General features: G+C 40.6%; 1 protein-coding gene across 8 annotated transcripts in view; it reads left to right on the top strand.

Moving 5' to 3' along the window:
* Nucleotides 1-23779, top strand: part of tbl1xr1a (TBL1X/Y related 1a) — a 217871-nt gene that overhangs the window by 181211 nt on the left and 12881 nt on the right. For all 8 annotated transcript variants that reach the window (XM_068042246.1, XM_068042241.1, XM_068042239.1 and 5 more), the window contains 8 exons: nucleotides 1704-1836; nucleotides 4127-4268; nucleotides 5199-5262; nucleotides 10322-10419; nucleotides 10546-10606; nucleotides 17080-17201; nucleotides 19709-19783; nucleotides 21879-22006. In XM_068042246.1, coding sequence (XP_067898347.1) covers nucleotides 1704-1836; nucleotides 4127-4268; nucleotides 5199-5262; nucleotides 10322-10419; nucleotides 10546-10606; nucleotides 17080-17201; nucleotides 19709-19783; nucleotides 21879-22006 — 823 coding nt within the window. The remainder of the gene's footprint in view (nucleotides 1-1703; nucleotides 1837-4126; nucleotides 4269-5198; nucleotides 5263-10321; nucleotides 10420-10545; nucleotides 10607-17079; nucleotides 17202-19708; nucleotides 19784-21878; nucleotides 22007-23779) is intronic.

The following is a 23779-nucleotide window of genomic DNA, read 5'->3' as shown; positions in this document are numbered from 1 at the left end:
GAAACAGACGCAATGTGTGTAAATGTTGTTTCTGCCTGCAAAGAATAAGGTCCTGTGTATTAATATATGTAGTTTCCAGTACGTGCAAATGCACCACACTGCAAGCCCTACTGACAATCTTAAATTGGTTGTCAGCATAGTTCTTAGCACACTGAGGATTATTTAGCAAATGTTGTCCAATCGCGGAATCACATCTAATGTTGGACACTATGTTTTGAGTTTTGTAAGCACTGGCTGGTTGGGTACGGCCTGTACCTTGCCCATTGCGCAAAATGAGCTTCCTTTCCTTGACATACTAGTTGTGAAATCTGCTAAGGGGTTTGCGACCATAGTCTACCGCAATCCTACCTTCACTGGTTAACACATGCATTGGGATTCTTACAATTCCATGCGCTATAAGATTGGCTTTATCGGCAACTTGTAAATAGGGCCCGAGCCATTTGCTCACCATGCAAGCTTGATGCTGAAATAGGGTGAATCAAAGGCATCCTGCGTGACAATGGCTACCCTGATCAGATCATTTCTCACTGTATATCGTGCAAACTTATGAACGGGCCTAAGGCCGTCATTTTCAGCCCTGAAAAGTGCCAAATCTACCTCAGATTACCCTGGAAGGGTAATGTATCCCAAAACTTTGAGCAACAGGTGAAGCTAGTTGTTTCACGCTGCTACTAGGCAGCGTCACCACATGTGGTGTTCGCCACTAACAGGGCGCTGCTGTCATGCCAAAAAGACGTTCTGCCTATCACAAAAATGGGTAATGTGATATATGAATTTCAATGCCAGTGTGATGCTAGGTATATAGACCGTACGTCCCAAAAACTGGCGGATCGTATCAAACATGTCCTTTCCGCTGTTCACAAAGAGCAAGGTACAGGACGTACCCAACCAGCCCGTGCTTGCAAAACACAAAACACAGTGTCCAAAGTTAGATGTGATTCTGCAATTGGACCAACATTTGCTAAATAATCCTCAATGTGCTTAGAACTACGCTGACAACCAATTTAAGATTGTCAGTAGGGCTCACAGTGTTGTGCATTTGCGGATACAGGAAGCTACATATATTAATATACAGGGCCCTGTTCTTTGCAGACGGAAAGAACATGTACACACATTGCGACGTTCAGATGACGGCCATTCGCTGGTTCATTCCTTGGCAATGCCTTGACTAATCAGAGTCAAGCTACCTGGTTTAAATTTCTAACAAAGCTGGCAGGTAACTGTCAGTCATCATAAACTGGTGCATTCTCCATGGCAACGCCACTACCTGAGCCCACTTGCCAACCAATCAGCACTCTCTTCTCATACAATATAAATTTGTTGCTTCCATTACATTGGTATTCTTGTGATTTGTCGTGATCAGTGCAAGACGAAAAGCTTCGACAAAATGTCTCTTTTTTTCAGCAGTATCCCTTAATAACGTATAACAATTCCTATTACTGTTTAGTGATAAATGATTAGCTCTAGTTCAGTTGCATTGTCCATAATTCATTTAAAGATGCTTTTGACGGTTAGATACTTGAAACAAGCACTCGTAATTTATTTTGCTGGAATGTCACTATTGATTCACAGACACAGGCATGACTCAAATAATCCATTTCAGAATATCCAATAGATGTTCAATCTCTTGATGTGTTTGCACTAATCTTTCAGTCCAATACTCAACACATTTCAATTCTTTCATTTTTTTTAAATACAAATAGACAACCATACAGATATGATGGAAGTTGATGTAGATGTGGATATTCCATCCAATAAAGCTATGGTATTGCGCGGCCATGAATCAGAGGTTTTCATATGTGCCTGGAATCCAGTCAGCGACCTCTTGGCATCCGGGTGAGCTTCCTGCAGCAATTGCAATTGTGTCATAGCAACATATCAATGTCTGGAATAAAATAATTTTTTGCATTGCTCATTTGGTTTATTTATATGTGGTTGGCATCCTTCCATCTACGAAAGATGATGGACATGCAGCAAACAATCCATTTAGGATCTACCTACAATCAAGGACGCTACAGTGAGCTCAAAGAATCGTAACAACAACTCTTCAGATATTGCCTCAAACTTTTCCGCTTTATTTTTCTTCTGCCCTTTTCTGTCTCGATTTGCATGTGTGCATTTGCATATGTATGCTAGCGTGGGCGTGTCATGCATCCATAGGCATTACCCGAATTAGAGTTTAAGTTTAATAAATTTCAACTTTTCTTCTTTAAACCTAAGAAAGCCTGTTTGTGCTGGTTCCTTTGCCTTATAATTGGAAAGCGGTGAACGAGGATTTACCAAGGGGGAGCTAAAAACACTATTTAATATTAAACCCTGTTACGGTAAGACCAGGTGAAGGCTGAAAGGGAACCCTAGACCTCTTTCTCACCTGGTCGTAACACTAGTCAAAGAAGCACTCGGAAAATGGAACAAACTCAGGGCTGGGGGATTAGTTGGAGAGAATGGAGGGGTTAAAATTGTGTTTCTAAAGGAAGGTGTTATGTTTGTGACAAAGATAATGAACAGAAATCCTGTAAATATCTAGCTACTGATCTATCCTCAGTCTCAAAAGGATTATCCTCATCCTTGAAAGCAGCACAGTAACAGTAACAGATCTTGTTATAGGGTTTAAGTGACAAATGGAGTTATTGAAAAACAGACAAAAAAGGAAATCTAATATTTTAGCAGATCTCCCATGACATGATAAATTGGAGGATGCTAACAATTGGTGTGTTTATACCATGTAAGGAATAATACCAGAGCCACAAATTAACAGTCACTAAATAAATCAAATTATTTGTATTGGGGTCAGATTCCATGGTCGAGAAACTGAATGGTGCTGCGCCTATTTTTCTGGTGCTACAGGAAGTGCATGCCCATTATTAGCTGGAAATACATCGCCACTATATTGGTTGGTTGGCATCCTTCCATCTGTGAAAAATGATGGACACACAGCAAACAATCCGTTTAGGTGGGGTGTCTTCTCTTGGTGCATCTTTGCTGATGGCTGTGAAGGCCAATCCTTGAAAGGCAGGTTCTGCCACAAGTGCTGCACATGAAGCTGCCACGTGACTGTGAGTTGTTGTTTTTGGCATTGGCGCCTGTTGCCAAGCTGCTCTAGCCACTGGTCATCGTGGTAGTGCACACCAGCCCACAGGATGGTATCGCCATTTCCCTCTTTTGCCAGCTAGTAACTCCCAGGTGCAATAGTCGGCATTTAGGGCCTTCATGAAGCGGAGCTTTGAACGTCTCACTGGTCGTCTGGCCCCGGCTTCCCCACCATATAAGGTCCTTGGGTTTGCGTTTATCTTCCATCCTGCGGACGAGTCCGATCCACCGAAGCCACCTCTGTTTGATTAGTGCCAACGCACCTGGGAGCTGTGTCTTTGAGAGGACTGCTGCATTTGCGATTTTGTTCTGCCAAGATATACCCATAAGGTGCCGCAGACAGTGAAGATGGAAATTATTGAGCTACTTTTCCTGGTAGCTGTAAGTTACCCATGGTTCACAACCATACAGCAAGGTTCTGAGAACACAGGCCTTCTAAACCATCAGCTTGGTCCTAAGGGTCAGCTTGGTGTTATCCATGCACGTTTCACAAGTCGGCCAAAGGTGATAGCTGCTTTCCCTATGTGTGTATAGAGCTCTGCATCAAGGGACAGATTGTCTCTTACCGTGGACCCAAGGTAGCAGAATTTGCTAACCACTTCCGATGGGGTGTTATTTAGTGTGATCAGGAGTGGAGATGCAACCCTTTGTCCCATGACCATGGTTTTCTTGATGCTTCTAGTCAAGGAGAGCAAGTTACAGACCTGGGAGAGACAGTTCATAAATCTTTGTAGCTGAATTTCCATGTGAACAACTAGCGTAGCATCATCAGCATAGAGGAGTTCTCTGATCAGTTTGTTTATATATTCATGGCTAAACTTTATCAAGCTGTTTGATAAAGGATTGATTATTCTCAGTCATTTCCAAATGCATCAGATCTGTATAAAATATCAATCTTGTTCGCTGTTCTTTACTTAAGTTTGAAAAAAAGTCGTTCAGTGTAAATTATCTTTAAATGTACTTCAAACGTGAGAAAGCATTCAACAGAAATTTGTGACTTGCAATTTAAATATGATTTTTGAAATTTATTCTCCAGATCGGGAGACTCAACAGCACGAATATGGAATCTTAGTGAAAATAGTAGTGGTGGCCCAACCCAGCTAGTACTTAGACACTGCATAAGGGAAGGAGGACAAGATGTACCAAGCAACAAAGATGTTACATCTTTAGACTGGAATGTAAGTGGTGAATCTTTACAAATGTGTACCAAATAAAATTGCCAAAGAGTTAAGTAATTCTGTTTTAAACATTATATAAAGAATATATATGTATGATTTAAAAAATCCAACAATTAAAATGATTAGATGTTAACTTTATCGGAAAGATTCCTTTGTGCCCGCAGTTTGGCTTTTCTATCAAAAGTTGGGAAATTTGTACACTTTCAATTCTACGAAGGACGTTCTTTCCAGCATGTCCTATTGTAAATTAGATTGGGCCTCTCTACATGTTATCTGACTGTCAAACCTCTCAATCCCACGTATACAACACTATTTCTGTACCAGTGTTTTTATATTTCTGTGTTCACATCTTCAATTGTGCTCCTTTGTCGCTGACAAAAAAAAAGTTTGTCTATGATTTACTAGACTGGCTTCTTTAGTGTTGTCATAAGGTACATAGAGAGTTAAATACCAGCTCATGCATGCAAAACATATCTCTACTTAACATGACAATGTTAAGAGTTTAGTCAGTTTGTCTGTGCCTAATAAGTGTGGGTTTTACACAAATTTGTTTGATTGGCAACTTTTTTGAATTTAACAGTTATTTAAAATCTGGATAGAACTTCAACTAGTTGGTTAGTGATAATCTCTGAATTGACAGTGAGTGCCAGCATTTACCCATGGTGGGCTTCACAGCAGAGCGCAAACCTGCCTTTTCCTGACGTCGAAGCACATGCACTTCTATCATGGATCACAGGATAGTGTATCGGAGCAAAAGTGAAGACTGACTTTTCTCATCCCCAATTCAATGGCGCTGAGCCCAGTTGTAAGCAGTTAGCTGAAATTAGCTACCTTTGATAGAATTTGTAATTATGGCTCAGCTACTTGCTGAATATGTACTTTGTTACTAGCCTAGTTGGACGTAATTATTATTATTTACCATTGTCTTAGAGTGAAGGCACACTTCTAGCAACAGGTTCATATGATGGATTTGCAAGAATATGGACAAAAGATGGTGAGTTTTATTCCTGTGCATTTACTTGTGCCATTTTTATTTGATCCAGTTTTTATTTTCTGCCATGCATTATACCACATATAATAATAGATGTAGTATCTTCCTAGGCCTCACTAATGTTACTCATGAAGTGGTCTCTGGGAAGGGTAATAAAAAGGCCCAGGAAAATTGACGTTTTTCCTTTTTTATGCCTCCTGAGGAAATGCTTTACTCTAGTTTCTTCTATAGTACTTGGGACCTCCTTGACTCCAGTATCTGATTATCCACTCTTACGTATCCACTTTGGGACCAAAGTCTCACTCTCTCCTCCATTTCTTTCCCTGTTCCCCCAACCCCCAAATGTGCAAACGCTTTTGCATGCGCACACGCACAGAAAGAGACTAGTTACTGATTGGTTATTAGGCAACTGACGTGTACAGGTTTAAACTTTCATGAGATGGGCAACTGATGGCAGGAGCTCCTTCTGAGCGGCATGGCGAGGTGCTCAACTCAGTGTAATTATACAAATGTACCATCCTGACGAGGTAATATGCACCCAATTGAAGGTATGGAATTTAAACACTGCTCATTTTTCTGCAACCCTGTTTTGGGACAGATATATTAGTGTGTGTTTCTCACATTCCCAGTAATGCCCTCTTCATGCTTGCCAAGGCCCAGTTTCCTTTCAGCTACATGATAACATTTATCATCAGTGTGACAGAGGGATCTACAAAGAACAGCTTGCTTTGCTTTGCTGTACTTCTAAGACTGCTCTCGTTTATAGGTCTCACTTTTACCCAACAGATGATATCATTATAGCCTGGACTGTAGACTGCCCTTGCAACTGTCCCCACTTTTTACCATATCTGTTATGTAAAGAAGCCTCAGATCTTGCTTAACAACTGATCATGAATTCTGAAAACAAATGCAGTCCATTTCACCTGATGTGTACATTGTGTTACGGCCAAGTGAGGAAGGGGTCACAGTTGCCCCTCTTGCCCTTCCTCTTATTTGACTGCAACAGGGTTTATTTCTTTTAAACAGTGATTGTGCTCACCATCTCTGTGAGTGTTTTATCTTTTACCTTTACTGTGATTTTGAAAGAACCAATCGGACAGGTTTTCCTGAGTTTAAACAAGATAGAGGTAAGTTTATGATACCTGACACTCTAACCCTGATTTAAAAATACTAATACGCTACACATTCATGTACATATTTACATGAGAATTACATACACTCAAATAGATTACAGAGGGAAAAATAGATTGTTACAACAAAGGCAGGCGGAGTGCACTGTTTATTCTAGCTCCACTTCTCCACGGGTCACAATATATATTTAAATTTTTTTCCCACTTACCGATACTGTCAATCATAGACTCTTTTTATCCCAGAATAAAATGCACCAACCAGGTTTCTTCCATAAACAACAAAATTATCATTTTATTATAAAACAGGTCTTAACCAGTAATGAAGTAAAGCATAAACACACACATTGAAATATTAAAGTTGCCTTTTTATCTTAGCCCCTCTCATACATGCACGCACATACATACAATGGTTAACCAGAAAAATAAAGCGAATTTTGTTTTTAGAGCTCTGTTACAGACCAAAAAAAAATACTTGGGCTGAATACTTGCTCATTCTTGAAGAAACAACAGATGGGGTATGTTGTGTTTCAAAACTGGCATACAGTCTGGCCTCTGAGTACACATAGACGGGTCATAGGGATCTTTTAGACCAGTTCTTTTCAGGTGGCATTGAGAATTAATCTAGCAGGCTTGCTTCAAAGACAGGCAACAAGATGAGTTGACACAGTGGACTTCTCAGGGTCTTTTGAGAAGTGCTGGAAAACTGAGCTGGGTTGTGGGCTTCTTCCTTGCGAGTTCTCTGCTTGGGAGTTCTCTCCCTTTTTATACAGTTCAACCCTAACTCAAAACAATTCAAAAGCGAAACTGACAACAGGAGGTCAACCTTTTGACCTCCATCAATCTTAACCTGTCACTTCTTTGTAAACAACTTCACCAGATGTCCAGAGTTGTCTGTTGTTTATTGAGCTGGAAGTCAGGTGTTTCCGAGAAAGGTTTGTTGTTGCTGCTGGAAGTCAGGTCGTTACCTGGAAAAGCTTGTTTTCCTCACAAGACATCTCAGTGCCCCTTTTTAAAAAAAAAACGTTTCCAGGGACTATTTTTCAAAGTCAACTGGCCTTTACATGACCTCCTTGAAAACCCCAAAGTTGAACATTTCTTCAATCTTTCAAAAATGAATCCTCAAAAAATATATTTAACAAAACGCAGAGGCACTTTCGTAACAAGATTTAATGATTGGATGAAGGTCCAGAATAAATTAAACTTAAATACACAGTGTGTGAAGTGGATGATCTGGTAGTCGTCTGGCTGAACCTGTATTCTTGAAGTCCTTGCTGGTCAAAGTCCACTATCTGGTTGGTCTGCTTTGCTCAGGATTTTCTTGAAGGCAGAATTATACTTGGCTCTCTTCCTCTTGTCTCTGGCTGTAGCAGTCTGTAGGCTTGGAGAATCCACAGTTGCAGACAGTTTTCAGACTTCATGTTTTCTGGGGCGAGAAAGAAAGAAAGGAAAGCACGCAGCCTGCTCTGCTGCTGCACATTCAGTTACTTCTTGTCTCTTTGTCCAAAGGAAACAAAACCAGCTTTCCCTGAGATAGACAGAGGTTCATGTGGCTGCTTCAGGTTTTCTGGAACCTTCTAATGAAATTCAAGGTTAGGAATTGGCTCCACATGCCCAAGATAAGATGCCAATTAACACTTGGAGTGGTTTGCTCTTTCAAAATCAATGGGCTGGATTTTAATGAGCCCTTGACGTCAGGATCCGTGGTGGTAGGGGTGGCGGGGGGTGGTGGAGCCTGAAGACGGCTCCGGATGAGGCCCACAATGGATCTTGATGCTGGCAGGGTCCGACCCGATGTTACCGGCGGCGGCAAGGCCTCGTGGCGGCTCCCTGCTACTCGGCGACGGGACTGCAATTTAAATATTTAAATAAATTAAAATACCTGAATGAATGAATGAATTCATTAATTTCACATTGCCTCCTTATATCCCGCCGCGATCTTCAGCCTGGCGGCCAGCACTGAAGCGCCTTCACATCCTCCTCCGGGCAAACGAGGTGGAACGCTTATTGGGGGTGGGGGGGTGGTGAATGGAGTCAAATTAGCGTCATGGGTGTAGGGAATGGTGGTAAGGATTGTCGATGAAAGTTTGAAGGAGGGGGGCAGGTCAGATAGTAAAGGTAAGTGTTTGGGGGGGAGGAAGGGCAAATAATTCAATTGTTATTGCGGTGGGAGAGGGGCAAAATAGACGTATTTATTGTTTTTAATTCCATTGAACTTAAATTTCCCGGTAGGGCTGACAGCCCGCTCCCTCCACGTGATTCGAGGGGGGTCAGCCCACCCTAGCTATTTAAATGAGCCACCATGATTCCAAGCGCGGCGACTTTTTGGCATGCGGCCCCATTTCTTTTGGTGGTGGGCTTATTAAATTAAGCCCAATATATTAGGATTGCTTTGACTGTTGTGCTAATGAAGCCATTTTAAGTAATTCAATCACTTAGAGCAAGCCATTGCCCTGGGCCCATGCTGCTCAAACCTCTGGCTCCGGGTGGATCTTTTGAATAGGAAAAGGTGTTTCAGATGCAAATTGCAGTGGCCATCTTGGCTGCCAATTTTTTTAAAAAGTTAACTGCAAGATTTTCTCCATTAAAAGTCGAATGTATGTTTCCAATCAATGAAATTAATGGACTGCATTTTAAAAGCCTGACACCAAAATAGGTGGCGGGTGTAAAATTTTTCGGCCTGCACACACAGGGCCCAAGTCGTGGAGCTGCTGCGATTCCAAATACAGTGGGTCATTAGCAGGGCCAGTGCATCCCCTGCCCCCCATCCCCCCACCCCCTCCCCCCCCCCTCCATGACGTGGAGGGGGTGGGCAAGCTGTTCCCAACAACAGTGTCCGGTGCTAATGTACAGAGGACGGTGCCATTTTTAAAGGGCTTAGAGCCCTAAATGAACATTTAAAATTTTAAAGGTACATTGCATTGCAATAAAAGTAAGTGAAAAATTTTTTCCATCCCCTTTCACACTCCCCCAACAGCCTTGCATTAAATTCATTGCCTGCTCACCCCCAACATACTTATCTTGACAACATGACCTTCCCCCCCAAAGTTCATGAACTGTAACCCTCAACCCCTTCCCATCATCCCCCCCCCAACCAATCCAAAGCGTTTTAACCCCGCTCCCCCCGTCCCGCACTGAGAAAATAACCTCCTTCCCCCTCCCAACAGGTGTCGCACCTCGTTTCCCCAAATGGGGATTCGAAGGCGCATCATTGCCAGCCGCCGGAATGAAGATGCCAACTTGCTGGCAGAATCGCCACGGCCTGCATATTAATTAAAGCTAAGTACCATTTGCATATTGTAATGCGGGTCCTGTCGCTAAGCGGCGGGGCAGCTGCAGCGAGGTCTCGCCACCTCCGCCGAGAACGGGACGGGGCCTTTCAGGGTTGGTGGCGGGCCTCATCCATTATGATCTTCATTTCCCCGCCCCACCCCTTCACCACCATTCCTGGCGTTGGAGACCCTTTAAAATCCAGCCCAACATTTCTCATTTGGCATATAGGGTTTTCTTTACAATTGCTTTTTCAATTTCTTTGAAGAAATAACTAAGTTCCATTGAAATGTGACTTTGCCAACATTTCAGTAATATAAATGGACCATTACCAAATATGTATTCTATAATACGCCATTGTGTAAAAAGTTGCCACTGTTTCAGATGCTAACCTCCAAGGGAAGATTTGTAGCTTTAAACAGATTTGAATTGATGTGCTGTTAATTATCCTGCACTTTGTCAAAAAACTATATTAAGCTACAGTGCTGCACAGTTCCTCTGTACAGTAATTAATTTAATGCTAATGCCAATTTGCCCATTAACCCAGTCATTTGCTGACTATATAAATTGTTCCTTTAACTTTAAAGTTTGTCAATAGAGATCTGGTAATTAATTTTTTGTTTACATTTTTTTCCTTGTTGACGTAGTTTTTGTCTTTTTTTAAGGTAACCTTGCTAGCACCTTGGGTCAACATAAAGGACCTATATTTGCATTAAAATGGAACAAGAAAGGAAATTTTATCCTTAGCGCAGGAGTGGACAAGGTAAGATTCTGAAATAATTTATTAATTACTTTAAGACAAGTAATGCTTTAAATTAATACTTATGAGTAATGCATTCATTTTTGTATCTGTTTCATGCTACTAATACTTTGATTTTGTTTTATGAAGACAACAATTATTTGGGATGCACATACTGGAGAGGCCAAACAACAGTTCCCTTTCCACTCTGGTAAGCTTTTAGAAAACTTATAAATTGTTTAAAACTGCTTGATTTAAATTTAGGAAACTTTTTTTTTTAGCACAGAATGTGCATAGGAGTTATTTGATTCCTTTCCTACTTGCTGAATTGATTAAACTTGTCATTTTTGTATGGAATGCTGGGAATTCTCGTTAACTTTGGTTGACAGCCCTAAACCCAAGCAATGACTTGCTGAAAGACTGCTGATTGTCAGCAGGATTCTGTTGAAGTGTACAGGTGGGCATCAGTCAACATTATACATGACAGCCTCAAATTGCATGCTGTCTTTTTCAAAAAGGAGAGTTTTTAAGTAAGTTGCAGACTTTCTTTCAGTTATTTGCTTTGTTGTTGCTACATTAGATGGTTTTAGCATGTTTAAAAAAAATGTTCAATAGTAGGAAGACAAAGTCAGGAAATTAATTCTGTCAATAAAAATAGAAAAACAGTTCAAAAACACAAGAGCAGTGATACAGTAGGTAAAATGGGGTAAATAAGAATCAAGAGATAGGATGATATTGCTTTAAATGGGCAAATGAATTAGATATAAAGATGCTTTTAAATAATAATCACAGACACTCCCTTACCTACAAAAAATTCAACTTGGTTAGTTCGACATGACTTACCCTTTCTATATCAGTGCTGGCTCTCTGATTAGTTCATATTGTTCAGTTACTGTCCTTAATTACAAATTCTACTAATGTCCCCACTACAGACGTTAAACCAATAGAACTATAGTTTCCTGGTTTCTCTCTCCCACTCTTCTTAAATAATAGAGTGACTTTGGCAATCTTTCAATCCAAGGGGACAATTCAAAAATCAAGAGAGCTTTGAAAGATCATGACTTAAGGCTTCTGCAATTTCTTACTCTGGGGTGGAAACCATTAGATCCTGGAGATATGTCAATCTTCAATCGCATTACTTTCTCCATGACCAATTTTTAAACTTGTATTAAATCTACTTAGTAGCTCTCCTTGATTTATTTTTAGTTTTCCTTGTATCTCTGGTACTTTATCCTCTTCCTCTACTGTGGCGAAATACAAGGTAATCATTTAACAAGGCTGCAATTTTCAATGACAAGATTACCTGCAGCTGCCTTTAAGGGTTCTGCATTACCATTAGCTATCTTCTTTTTTTTAATAACTTGTAAAAACTTTGTGTTGTCCTTGATACTCCTTGCTATTTTTCTCTCATATTCTATTTATGCAGCTTTTACTACTTTCTTTGTATCCATTTGCTATTCTTTATATCTGCCCAGTCCACAGGATCTCCACTATTCTTTGCATTTCTTCTACTTTTGTACTATCTCTTACCACTTTTGTTGAGCAAGGCTGTTTAATTTACACAAGTAGATATCTGTAACACCTTCCACTGTTGATCTGTATTTTGCCCATTTAAAAGTTTTATCCAGTTTACTGTCATCAATTTCTGCATCATCCCTTCAACGTCAGTCATACGTAAATTAAAATCTTGGTTTTTGATTCACCCTTTCCCGCTCAAACTATTATTGAATTCAGTCATTATGATAACTGTTAGCTAGCTGTTCCCTTACCACTAAATTTTTAACTCTACTAAATTGTTTTATCACTGGGTTCCATTATGTTATTTTTTGTTATGATGCTGGGACCCGACTGTGATGAAGAATCGCATTATCATTTGTCCATAATTTGTGAGTTACCAGAAGTTTTATGAAATAACCTGCTACATGGATACGATTATGTATCTAAACATAAAACTTGATTATAAATAAACAAAACTTCACTGGGAAATAAGTGCAAATGTTCATCTGCATTTATAAAGTTTTTGACGTTTATTATATCCAACTTTTGCTTATAAATCATAGAAAAGTTACAGCACAGAAAGAGGCCATTCAGCCCATCGTATCTGCGCTGGAACAGATTGGCCCATAGGGGAATCAAACCGACAACCTTGGTGTTATTAGTACCATGCTGTAACCAACTGAGCTAACCAGCCTTTAAGTCTAATATTCATGTCAGACATCTGGAAACAAAAATGTATTCCACAAATAAAATATTTTTGAACAGAAATAACATTGGGGGAAAAAAATGTTTTTTGTTTTGTTGTGTCTCTAAAACAGATTTTATTTCAGTCAGCAATTGTTTCAATATTTATTTTAGTGTCTATTTTTGAATTTGATTCCATCAGTCGTAATGTGAGATTGTATAAATAGCATTATCTATTTCTTATTTAACCATATATCTGTGTGGACTTAAATAGTTTTGAATTAGTTGCTCACCAAAGATAATTGCTGCATGCCAAAATTAGCCTGAGTCCTGTATAAGTTCACGATGGTGGCATGTAGGGCATTGATTGGCATTGGCTGAAATAAACATTCTGAACTCTAACCAATTTAAATCTATCCAATTTTAGATCAATAGACAGTTATGATTGGAGAGAAATGGTGTAATTGATATAATCACATGTCTGTAATCAAAGGAACAGCAGAGCAGTTTCTGAAAGGCTAGTCTGATTTAAGGTCTATTAATTTACTGCACTTCCTAATATATATTTTAAGTCATACGTTAATTTTAGACATTCTTTGCCTTTAGAACAACATCTTTGTAGTAGGTATATTTTTTAATTGTAATTATTGCCAGCCACTAAGGATGATTTGGATCAAGTTATCCCATTAGGAAGACAGGGTAGGCGGTGACGTAGTGGTATTATCACTGGACTAGTAACCCAGAGACCCAGGGTATTTCTCTGGGGAAATGGGATCGAATCCCACTACAGCAGAAGGTGGAATTTGAATTTAATTAATAAATCTGGAATTAAAAGCTAGTCTAATGATGGCCATGAAACCATTGTCGATTGTTGTAAAAACCCATCTGGTTCACTAATGTCCTTTAGGGAAAGAAATCTGCTGTCCTTACCTGGTCTGGCCAGACGCACAGCAATGTGGTTAACTCTTACATGCCCTCTGAAATGGCCTAGCAAGCCACTCAGTTGTACCTAGCCGCTACGAAGTTAATAAAAAAAAGGAATGAAACCGGACGGACCACCCGGCATCGACCTAGGCACTGGAAACGACAACGGCAAACCCAGCCCTGTCGACCCTGCAAAGTCCTCCTTACTAACATCTGGGGGCTTGTGCCAAAGTTGGGAGAGCTGTCCCACAGACTAGTCAAGCAACAGGCTGACATAGTCATACTCACGGAATCATACCTTACAGACAGTGTCCCAGACACTGCCATCACTATCCCTGGGTATGTCCTGTCCCACCGCTTCATCAATGACCAGCAGGACAGACCCAGCAGAGGTGGTGGCACAGTGGTATACAGTAGGGAGGGAGTTGCCCTGGGAGTCCTCAACATCGACTCCGGACCCCATGAAGTCTCATGGCATCAGGTCAAACATGGGCAAGATAACCTCCTCCTGATTACCACCTACCACCCTCCCTCAGCTGATGACTCAGTACTCCTCCATGTTGAACACCACTTGGAGGAAGCACTGAGGGTGGCAAGGGCACAAAATGTACTCTGGGTGGGGGACTTCAATGTCCATCACCAAGAGTGGCTCGGTAGCACCATTACTGACCGAGCGGCTGAGTACTAAAGGACATAGCTGCTAGACTGGGTCTGCGGCAGGTGGTGGGGGACCAACACGAGGGAAAAACATACTTGACCTCGTCCTCACCAGTCTACCTGCTGCAGATGCTTCTGTCCATGACTGTATTGGTAGGAGTGACCACCGCACAGTCCTTGTGGAGACGAAGTCCCACCTTCACATTGAGGATACCGTCCATCGTGTTGTGTGGCACTATCACCGTGCTAAATGGGATAGGTTTCGAACAGATCTAGCAATGCAAAACTGGGTATCCTTGAGGCGCTGTGGGTCATCAGCAGCAGAAGAATTGTACTCAACCACAATCTGTAACCTCATGGCCCGGCATATCCCCCACTCTACCATTACCATCAAGCCAGGAGACCAACCCTGGTTCAATGAAGAGTGCAGGAGGGCATGCCAGGAGCAGCACCAGGCATACCTCAAAATGAGGTGTCAACCTGGTGAAGCTACAACACAGTGCCAAACTGCGTAAGTAGCATGCAATAGACAGAGCTAAGCGATCCCATAACCAACGCATCAGATCTAAGCTCTGCAGTCCTGCCACATCCAGCCGTGAATGGTGGTGGACAATTAAACAACTAACTGGAGGAGGTGGCTCCACAAATATCCCCATCCTCAATGATGGGGGAGCCCAGCACATCAGTGCAAAGATAAGGCTGAAGCATTTGCAACAACCTTCAGCCAGAAGTGCCGAGTTGATGATCCATCCCGGCCTCCTCCTGAAGTCCCCAGCATCACAGATGCCAGACTTCAGCCAATTCGATTCACTCCGCATGATATCAAGAAACGACTGAAGGCATTGGATCCTGCAAAAGCTATGGGCCCTGACAATATTCCGGTAATAGTACTGAAGGCCTGTGCTCCAGAACTTGCTGCGCCCTTAGCCAAGCTGTTCCAGTACAGTTACAATACTGGCATCTACCCTGCAATGTGGAAAATTGCCCAGGTATGTCTTGGACACAAAAAGCAGGACAAATCCAACCCGGCCAGTTACCGCCCCATCAGTCTACTCTCTATCATCAGTGAAGTGATGGAAGGTATCATCAACAGTGCCTTCAAGCAGCACTTGCTTAGCAATAACCTGCTCAGTGACGCTCAGTTTGGGTTCCGCTAGCGCCACTCAGCTCCTGACCTCATTACAGCCTTGGTTCAAACATGGACAAAAGAGCTGAACTCAAGAGGTGAGGTGAGAGTGACTGCCCTTGACATCAAGGCAGCATTTGACCGAGTATGGCATCAAGGAGCCCGAGCAAAACTGAGGTCAATGGGAATCGGGGAAAACCCTCCGCTGGCTGAAATCATACCTAGCGCAAAGGAAGATGGTTGTGGTTGTTGGAGGTCAATCATCTGAGCTCCAGGACATCACTGCAGGAGTTCCTCAGGGTAGTGTCCGAGGCCAACCATCTTCAGCTGCTTCATCAATGACCTTCCTTCAATCATAAGGTCAGAAGTGGGGATGTTTGCTGATGATTGCACAATGTTCAGCATCATTCGTGACTGAAGCAGTCCGTATATAAATGCAGCAAGACCTGGACAATATCCAGGCTTGGGCTGATAGGTGGCAAGTAACATTCACGCCACACAGGTGCCAGGCAATGACCATCTCCAACAAGAGAGAATCTAACCATCTCCCCTTGACATTCAACAGCATTACCATTGCTGAATCCCCCACTATCAACATCCTAGGGGTTACCATTGACCAGAAACTGAACTGGAGTAGCCATATAAATACCGTGGCTACAAGAGCAGGTCAGAGGCTAGGAATCCTGAGGCGAGTAACTCACCTCCTGACTCCCCAAAGCCTGTCCACCACCTACAAGGCACAAGTCAGGAGTGTGATGGAATACTCTCCACTTGCCTGGATGGGTGCAGCTCCAACAACACTCAAGAAGCTCGACACCATCCAGGACACAGCAGCCCGCTTGATTGGCACCCCATCTACAAACATTCACTCCCTCCACCACCAACGCACAGTGGCAGCAGTGTGTACCATCTACAAGATGCACTGCAGCAATGCGCCAAGGCTCCTGAGACAGCACCTTCCAAACCTGCGACCTCTACCAACTAGAAGGACAAGGGCAGCAAATACATGAGAACACCACCACCTGCAAGTTCCCCTCCAAGTCACACACCATCCTGACTTGGAACTGTATCGCCATTCCTTCACTGTCGCTGGGTCAAAATCCTGGAACTCCCTTCCTAACAGCATTGTGGGTATACCTACCCCAAATGGACTGCAGCGGTTCAAGAAGGCAGCTCACCACCACCTTCTCAAGGGCAATTAGGGATGGGCGCTAAATGCTGGCCTGGCCAGCGTCGCCCACATCCCATGAATGAATAAAAAAATGTTTTAAATATGCTTAGCCTCCTCCATGGACAGGTTCGTCACATATTTTTGTTGGGTTGGTAATTAGGTGGAATTTCAAAATTTAATAGCTCAGAGCTGTTTGAGACCTTTCCAATTTCAGTTTAAAACTTCCTGTTAATAATTGACTAACATACATGTGTTTGAAATTTATGCTTGCATTTCTGTAACCCACTTCCTCAAATATCTTTCTTATTCTTCTTGTGGGACAATTGAATAGATATTTGAGGGAATGGGCAATTGAGGGGTGTTAATTTTGGAGCTGGCTAGATAGACTGCAGAGTCCTTTCTAGCCCTGTAATTTTATTTGTTCCAAATACACATTCTGGGAATTATCATTAGCATTGCAGTTTTTCTAGTTCAAATCCAGTTGTTTTAATTTATCTGCTTTTGAAAACAATTTCAGCATTTTGAAGTGGTGTGGGTTGTGCAAGAATTTACTTCTATTGCGGTTGCAGTGCATACTAATTACTCAGACTTAAATATTTTCCTCTTTTCTACTTTGTATTTACAGCCCCAGCACTAGATGTTGACTGGCAAAGCAACAACACATTTGCCTCTTGCAGCACAGACATGTGCATCCATGTCTGTAAACTAGGTGCAGACAGGCCCATCAAGACATTCCAGGGACACACGGTAATGGCTGTGCAGAAACTGACAGCTTTCATCATTGTCCATTGTTTTCCCTGATAGCACAGTGTATAAATGATGTGGTATTAACCCAATCAGATCAGGAGGCTTGAGGTTTAACCCATGCAGAGATAGTTGGTTTTAGCAAAGTAACAAAAGGGGTGCTGCAGTTTTCATCAGCATGTGGACTAGAGTTAGGGAAATTCCGGCACATTCTTGCGCTCTCACTGCTGTCCAGTGATCCCTTCCAGAAAGTAAGTGTGTGTGTTTGTATATGTTTGGATGTCAGTTGAGGACAGGATTACACTTGGAAATTATCCCCATCGTAGTTGAAAGACCTGCCACCGCTCGCCCTCTCTGGCCACGTGAAAAATGTCCATTGATGCAAGGTACTGAAGAACTCATGAAACCATACTTAAAGATCAGTTAATGCCTTACCAGGGATGGGGAGTTGATGAGGTGGGGAAAGTTAAACTATTGCATACTAACTTCTTTTCAACTGTTACCCATTTCCTGTTTAATTTTTAAAAGGATACAGCTTATGAGAAAATTTCCATGCAACACAGATTGTACAGATTGGTAATTAGCCATTTGTGTTCTGATACATCATTGGAAATCATTTTTATTTGTAATGCTTTTCCCCTTGAATGGCCCTTTTTCTCCAGTCTTGAGGTCCCAGCATCCACTGTCTTCAAGTTGATAAGGTGGAGTGGTCATCTGCAAGTCTGCCATTCATGTCATTTGGCTAAGGTTGGCAAGCTCATTTCTAAACAAAACTTGAGTGCTAGTGTCAGTCAAGGCTAAGATTCAAGTTTTGGTTTCCCAGTTAAGAGCTGTAGCAGTTTATCATGGCACTTTCCTGGCAACTCATTCTGTTCCTAATGTAAAATCGATGCATCTGAGAATAAAGGCATTAACTGATTGAGTAAAACTTTAATTTTTGCTTGTTGGGATGTTTTTAAATGTCTTATTCTCGAAGTAGATTTAATCCTCTCTAAGTCATAGCCACAATATTATACTAAAGTAAGGATTTTCTTTTCATTTAATATATATTGGCTCCTATTTTCCTTAGTACTTGCAGCCACATACCAGAATCAAAATTTAAAATGTGTTTGAGTTTTCTATGTTAATAAATTTTGATCATACCGTTAAACACTAAAGCACAATTCATTCGTTCAGACAAAAGAGTTTTATTTTGATGGTTCAGCAGCATACAAGTAGCTTTGCAATGAAGGGAACGGTGCATGTTTTTATCCACTATTTTCAATATAGTGAATCCACAATCTTAAATTATGGGTCCAGCTCCAGTTGGCAGGAGTTGAGAATAGATTGCTTTTCATACTCTCTTGGTCAAGAAACTTTGTGTGGCACAGGGGGATCTCAGTGAGCAAGAAACAAAGTGGGGAACTCCCTTCCTAACAGCACTGTGGGTATACCTACCCCAAATGGACTGCAGCGGTTCAAGAAGGCAACTCACCACCACCTTCTCAAGGGCAATTAGGGATGGGCAATAAATGCTGGCCTCGCCAGTGACGCCCACATCCCATGAATGAATAAAAAAAAAAATTGCTTTGGAAGACAAATTATACTATTGTTTAAATACAACCATGTCGGGTTTTACACTTGATAAACTTCTGCTATTCCTTTTCTTTTAAATCTGCGCATTTCTAACCAAGAAAAGAAGGTTTATATATGCATTTTCACCAGATTTAGCAAGTGACTCTTCATCATGTCTTACATGTTGGGAATATGTTGTCCATGTAAAACAGGAATATCATGTACTTGGACTAAACTGGTTACCTCAATGACACGGATATAGTTTTATTGAATGTCTTTTTTAAAATATTGATTTCATGATTTATCCTCTTCAACATTGTGGTAAATTTGCACCAATCCAAAAGTACCTAATTGTGTAGTCTCAGTGTGAGCTGCATATTTAAAAATGGTGCCCAGTCACTTAAATAACAAATATAATTTGTATTGGATAAAGCAGACAGGCTACAATTGTCTTTGTGGTACATTTTTAGCAGATGAATCCTTTCTCTTTGACATTTGCATGCTTGTTCATCTATGTTATGTTAATCTTTTCAATACTTTTCAAATGACTCCAATGATGTATGTCAACAGACTTTATAGAGATAATTTGTAAGCCTTGCTTTTCAATTTAGAAGGCTTTTACACTTTAAGGTCAGTTTTAAATCTTGACAGCATCTTGATTGGTCTCTTCAATTAATAAAGACTACAGTTGTATATTTCCTCTTTTGCCCCTTTGTTATGTGTGCTTCAGATTTGCTGGTATAATTTTTGTGTTAATACTGATATGTATTTGAAATAAGTAAAGCAGAATACAAATGAATTATCTGTTACTAGTGCTGAAGGCTTGATATTTCTGGTTGGCGTTCTGTTAACATGCAAGAACATATTCTATTTATGTTGAATGTTAAGAACTTGCTCTTACTGTGTATATGAAGGGGTTATCTTGTTAATTTTTAATAGCCTGGTTTTGTTTTCAGAATGAAGTGAATGCAATCAAGTGGGATCCAACTGGGAATCTACTTGCATCTTGTTCTGATGACATGACCTTAAAGGTAGTTAATGTTTTATTTTTGTTGTTGACGCATCTAATTTGTTGTGAATTAAATACTGTAGTAAAAATTATCACAGCTGAAAAAGTGAAGATTTAGTATAGAAACCAAAAAAGTTGGGGGCAACTGTAATGATGGTAGATGTTTCATAGATTTGACCTTGGTTATTGAGGATAGCTGATAGAAAAATTAAGTAAACAAATTAAATCAGATGGGGAAGGGCAGGACTCAGAACCCTAATTGCTCTAACAAGTAATATCTATACTTGGACTTCTGTGTATAAGAGTTCCAGGCAGGCATTGACCGTGACTGTGAAAGTTTCAGAAATAGAACTACAGAAATCTACAGCAGAATGAGACCTTTCAGCCCATTGTATCTGAGCCATCCAGCCCAATCCCAGTTACAGTTCTTGGTCCAAAGCACTGTAAATTATGGCATTTGAAGTGTGTATCCAAATACATTTTAAATGCAATGAAGGTTCCTGCCTCCACCACCCTTTCAAACAGTGAGTTCTCAACATCCAGCACCATCTGGTTGAAAAAATCCCTCCTCAACTCCTGTCTAATCCTTCTACTAATTATTTTAAGTCTATGCCCCTTGGTTATTGACCTCTCTGCTCAGGAAAATGAATCCTTCCTGTCCAACTTGTTATAACTGAGGCGGGAGGAGTGCTCTGTTTATACTAGTCCTACTTCTGCACAGGTCACAACATATATTTAAATTTTCCCATTTACCGATACGGTCAATCATATACTCTATTTTTCCCAGAATAAAATACATCAACCAGGTTTCTTTAATAAACAACAAAAGTGTCAATTTATTATAAAGCAAGTCTTAACCAGTAATGAAATAAAGCATAAACACAGATTGGCCGGAATCTTGTTCAGCTGCCACCGAGGTCGGTGAAGGAAGCGGCACGCAGCCCGCGCAGCCGCATGTCAGTAAGCCGCCGCAATCTTCAGTGCGGCGGCTCAGTTGAATGGACGGGGCGGCCCGTCCGTCACTGGCAATGACGTCAGCTGCCTGTGCACAGTGTTACGACCAAGGCGGGAGTAATGCACTGTTAATTCAGTCCCGCTACTCCACATGTTCACAGCATATAAGTAAAGTTTCCCACCTACTGGAAAAAATAGGCAAATTAATCACTTTATTTATCCCCAGAATAAAGCACGCCAAACCAGGTTTCTTTAAACAACAACAAAATTAATTAATAAACCAAGTTTTAAACGATAATGAGATGAATCAATATGTATGAATAGATTTTATAACTCCTTAATCTTCCTAACCCTCATGCACACGCATACATTCAAAAATCAACAGTTAACCGGGGAAAATGGTTATATTGATTTTACGACAGTTACTTAGGGATAATAAAATAACTGGGTTGTATCTTCGGGTAGTATTTTCCTGGATCAGTGAGGTGTCCCAGAGTTGAACAGTCAGATGCCACTCGATGTCTCTCCAGGTGAAATTAATGAACCGTCTATGGTGGGTAGGCGTTCAAGGTAGTTCGTCTGCAGCAGCCGTCACACAGATCTTTTAGCAACGAGTCTATTTAAATTTTAAAGTAGCAGTCTAACAGTAGAAACTTCCTTGAGATTTCAGGAACTTCCAAAAGTACAAAAGTCAACAGGACTTACTCTCAGCAAAGGAGCCTAACCCTAACGTCTAAGATACATTTGATGGTCATTGGGTGAGGGGGCGGGGGGGAGAGGGGCTTCAATCGGTTAATAAAGTTTAAAATTTTAATTTGCCCTCCATGTCCCTTTAAAAATTAAAAATAAGTGAGATTGCAATATTGCATCTTGGAGTTTTCAAAGATGCGTTTGGGGGTGGGAAGGTTAAAGCTTTCAGAAATTAATCCTGGAAGTTTAACTTGTGGTTAGGCACCTCCCCCAGGTGATAAATGGGAAAAATTGTTCATGATCAAAAGAAAGGATGGACTTTGAGCTAAATAGCCTTTGTTCAATATACACTTAACTAAAATGTTATCTACTAATGTACCTATTAAGATGTTAAAAGGTCCAACAGTGGTGTAGGTAAGTTTGTAGATGAATGATTCCTTATGTTAATTTTCATACTTCTTTTAAAAATATAGATCTGGAGCATGAAACAAGACGCATGTGTTCATGATTTACAAGCGCACAACAAGGAAATCTATACCATCAAGTGGAGTCCAACAGGACCTGGTACTAACAACCCAAATGCCAATCTTATGTTAGCAAGGTATGAACGAATCTTATCTATATAATTAGAAGTCCTGAATTTCTGCATGCCTGTCACTCCTTTTAGAGGTGTTCCATCTGAAATGCATCATATCGCAAACATTTTTCGGAAAAAACATTGATTTTCTTAAGTAAACATTAATCATTTAAGTTTCTCCCCAAATATGTGACTAATTGTGAAGATACCATAAAATGAGGAATGAGTAACTCAAAGCCAGGCAATCAAATCCCTGAGTTCTTTTTTCAAGATTACCTTTCACTAATCAGGAAATACTGCAAAACCCACCAGTCAGATTGGTCAAGTAAATTCTTGCATTACTGGATTTGTAGTTTTCATGCTGTTCCTGTGGAACTACAGTTCCCAGAAGTACTGTGACAAGCTAGACAGAAAACTTACAATAAAAGCAAGAAATGCTGGAAATACTCAGCAGGTCTGGCAGCATCTGTGGAGAGAGAAGCAGAGTTAACATTTCAGATCAATGACCCTTCATAGAACTGCTGTGAAGTATGAGTTGGAGTTGTAGGGGAGGAGGTTGCATTTTTTTAGTATTTTATAAGGTTAAGCCAATAGTGCAACATTCTACCCTTTACAGAACATTTTGGCAAGATTTGTTTTTCATCAAGGTTATAGGGGATTTTCATGAAGGACTTCAATGCTACCATAGGCGGTGAGCTAGGCAGAACCAGATGATGGCAAATGATCACCTGTTTACATGAAGCTTCGGATTGGGAATTTTCCTCTCCCTCCCCAATTTGAGCTACACCAATTACTGCTTCAGGAACTACAAAATGGTGAAAAAGAATATGTTTTATAGACCTAAATGACTGAGAAGAGTGAAGGTTTTGAGGAAGGAGCAGAGTACAATAGATAAAGTACATCATCTTAAGCAAATGCTACCAATCAGTGGAATATGGAAAAAGATAAACTATATAACTGGGATTAAAGAGTTTTTGGAGTAGAACAGTGCATTTTTTTTAAGTAGATAAGTAGCAGTACAAATATTAATTTTGCTAGGCCTGTAAATTTTAATAACAGGAAAATGTGTCATATTTTCAGTTTGAAACAGTAAATTATGTATTGCTTCAGTAAATTTATATATGGTGGTGAGAAGCAAAACACTCTCACATTTAAGCTGCCAGGAGGTGGTGGCAAAAGTAAAAGAAAAGCACATGCATGCCTGGTCCCAGACTACCTATGAGCAACACCATGGGAGAGCTTCCAATTTTTTAATGAACTAAATCATCTATATTGAAGATAGAATGTTAGCATTCTTTCTTAGAAAACATGTCTGTACTTTGGGTTCTTTATATGTAGTAGCTTCCAGACCATAAACTTCATAGGTTAAGTAACCATTAATCTTTTAAGTTTTTAATATATGCTAGATATTGTTTCCTGGTAATCAAAGGCAATTTTTTTGTTCAGTAAACTCTGATTACAATACAGCTATTGGTGCTTCAGTGGGAATTGCTGCTGACAAAAGAGAAGTCTTGAGACGTAACATGTGGTGGAATTGTTAAAAGCCTGGAATGATTCAAGGTTATAATAAATGCGCACTACCTATCTAGTACTGAGTTTTACAGTTGATGTGATGACTTTTGGTCCAGACCAAAAAGAGTGTCTATGTTAGTCTGAATTGCATGGAGCTGTTTGTTAATGACTGCACCACTAATAACAGTTGGGTGTGCTGAGTTTCATACCAAAACAGTTCTCCCTGGATCCTCTTAACAATAAATATTACATTTCTCCACAAGGGTAGCAGACTTTTAAAATATT

This window comes from Heterodontus francisci, chromosome 11 (assembly GCF_036365525.1).
Source record: "Heterodontus francisci isolate sHetFra1 chromosome 11, sHetFra1.hap1, whole genome shotgun sequence".
Taxonomy (NCBI): domain Eukaryota; kingdom Metazoa; phylum Chordata; class Chondrichthyes; order Heterodontiformes; family Heterodontidae; genus Heterodontus; species Heterodontus francisci.
Note: the sequence above shows the minus strand (reverse complement) of the source record. Positions and strands in the feature narration are given on the sequence as shown.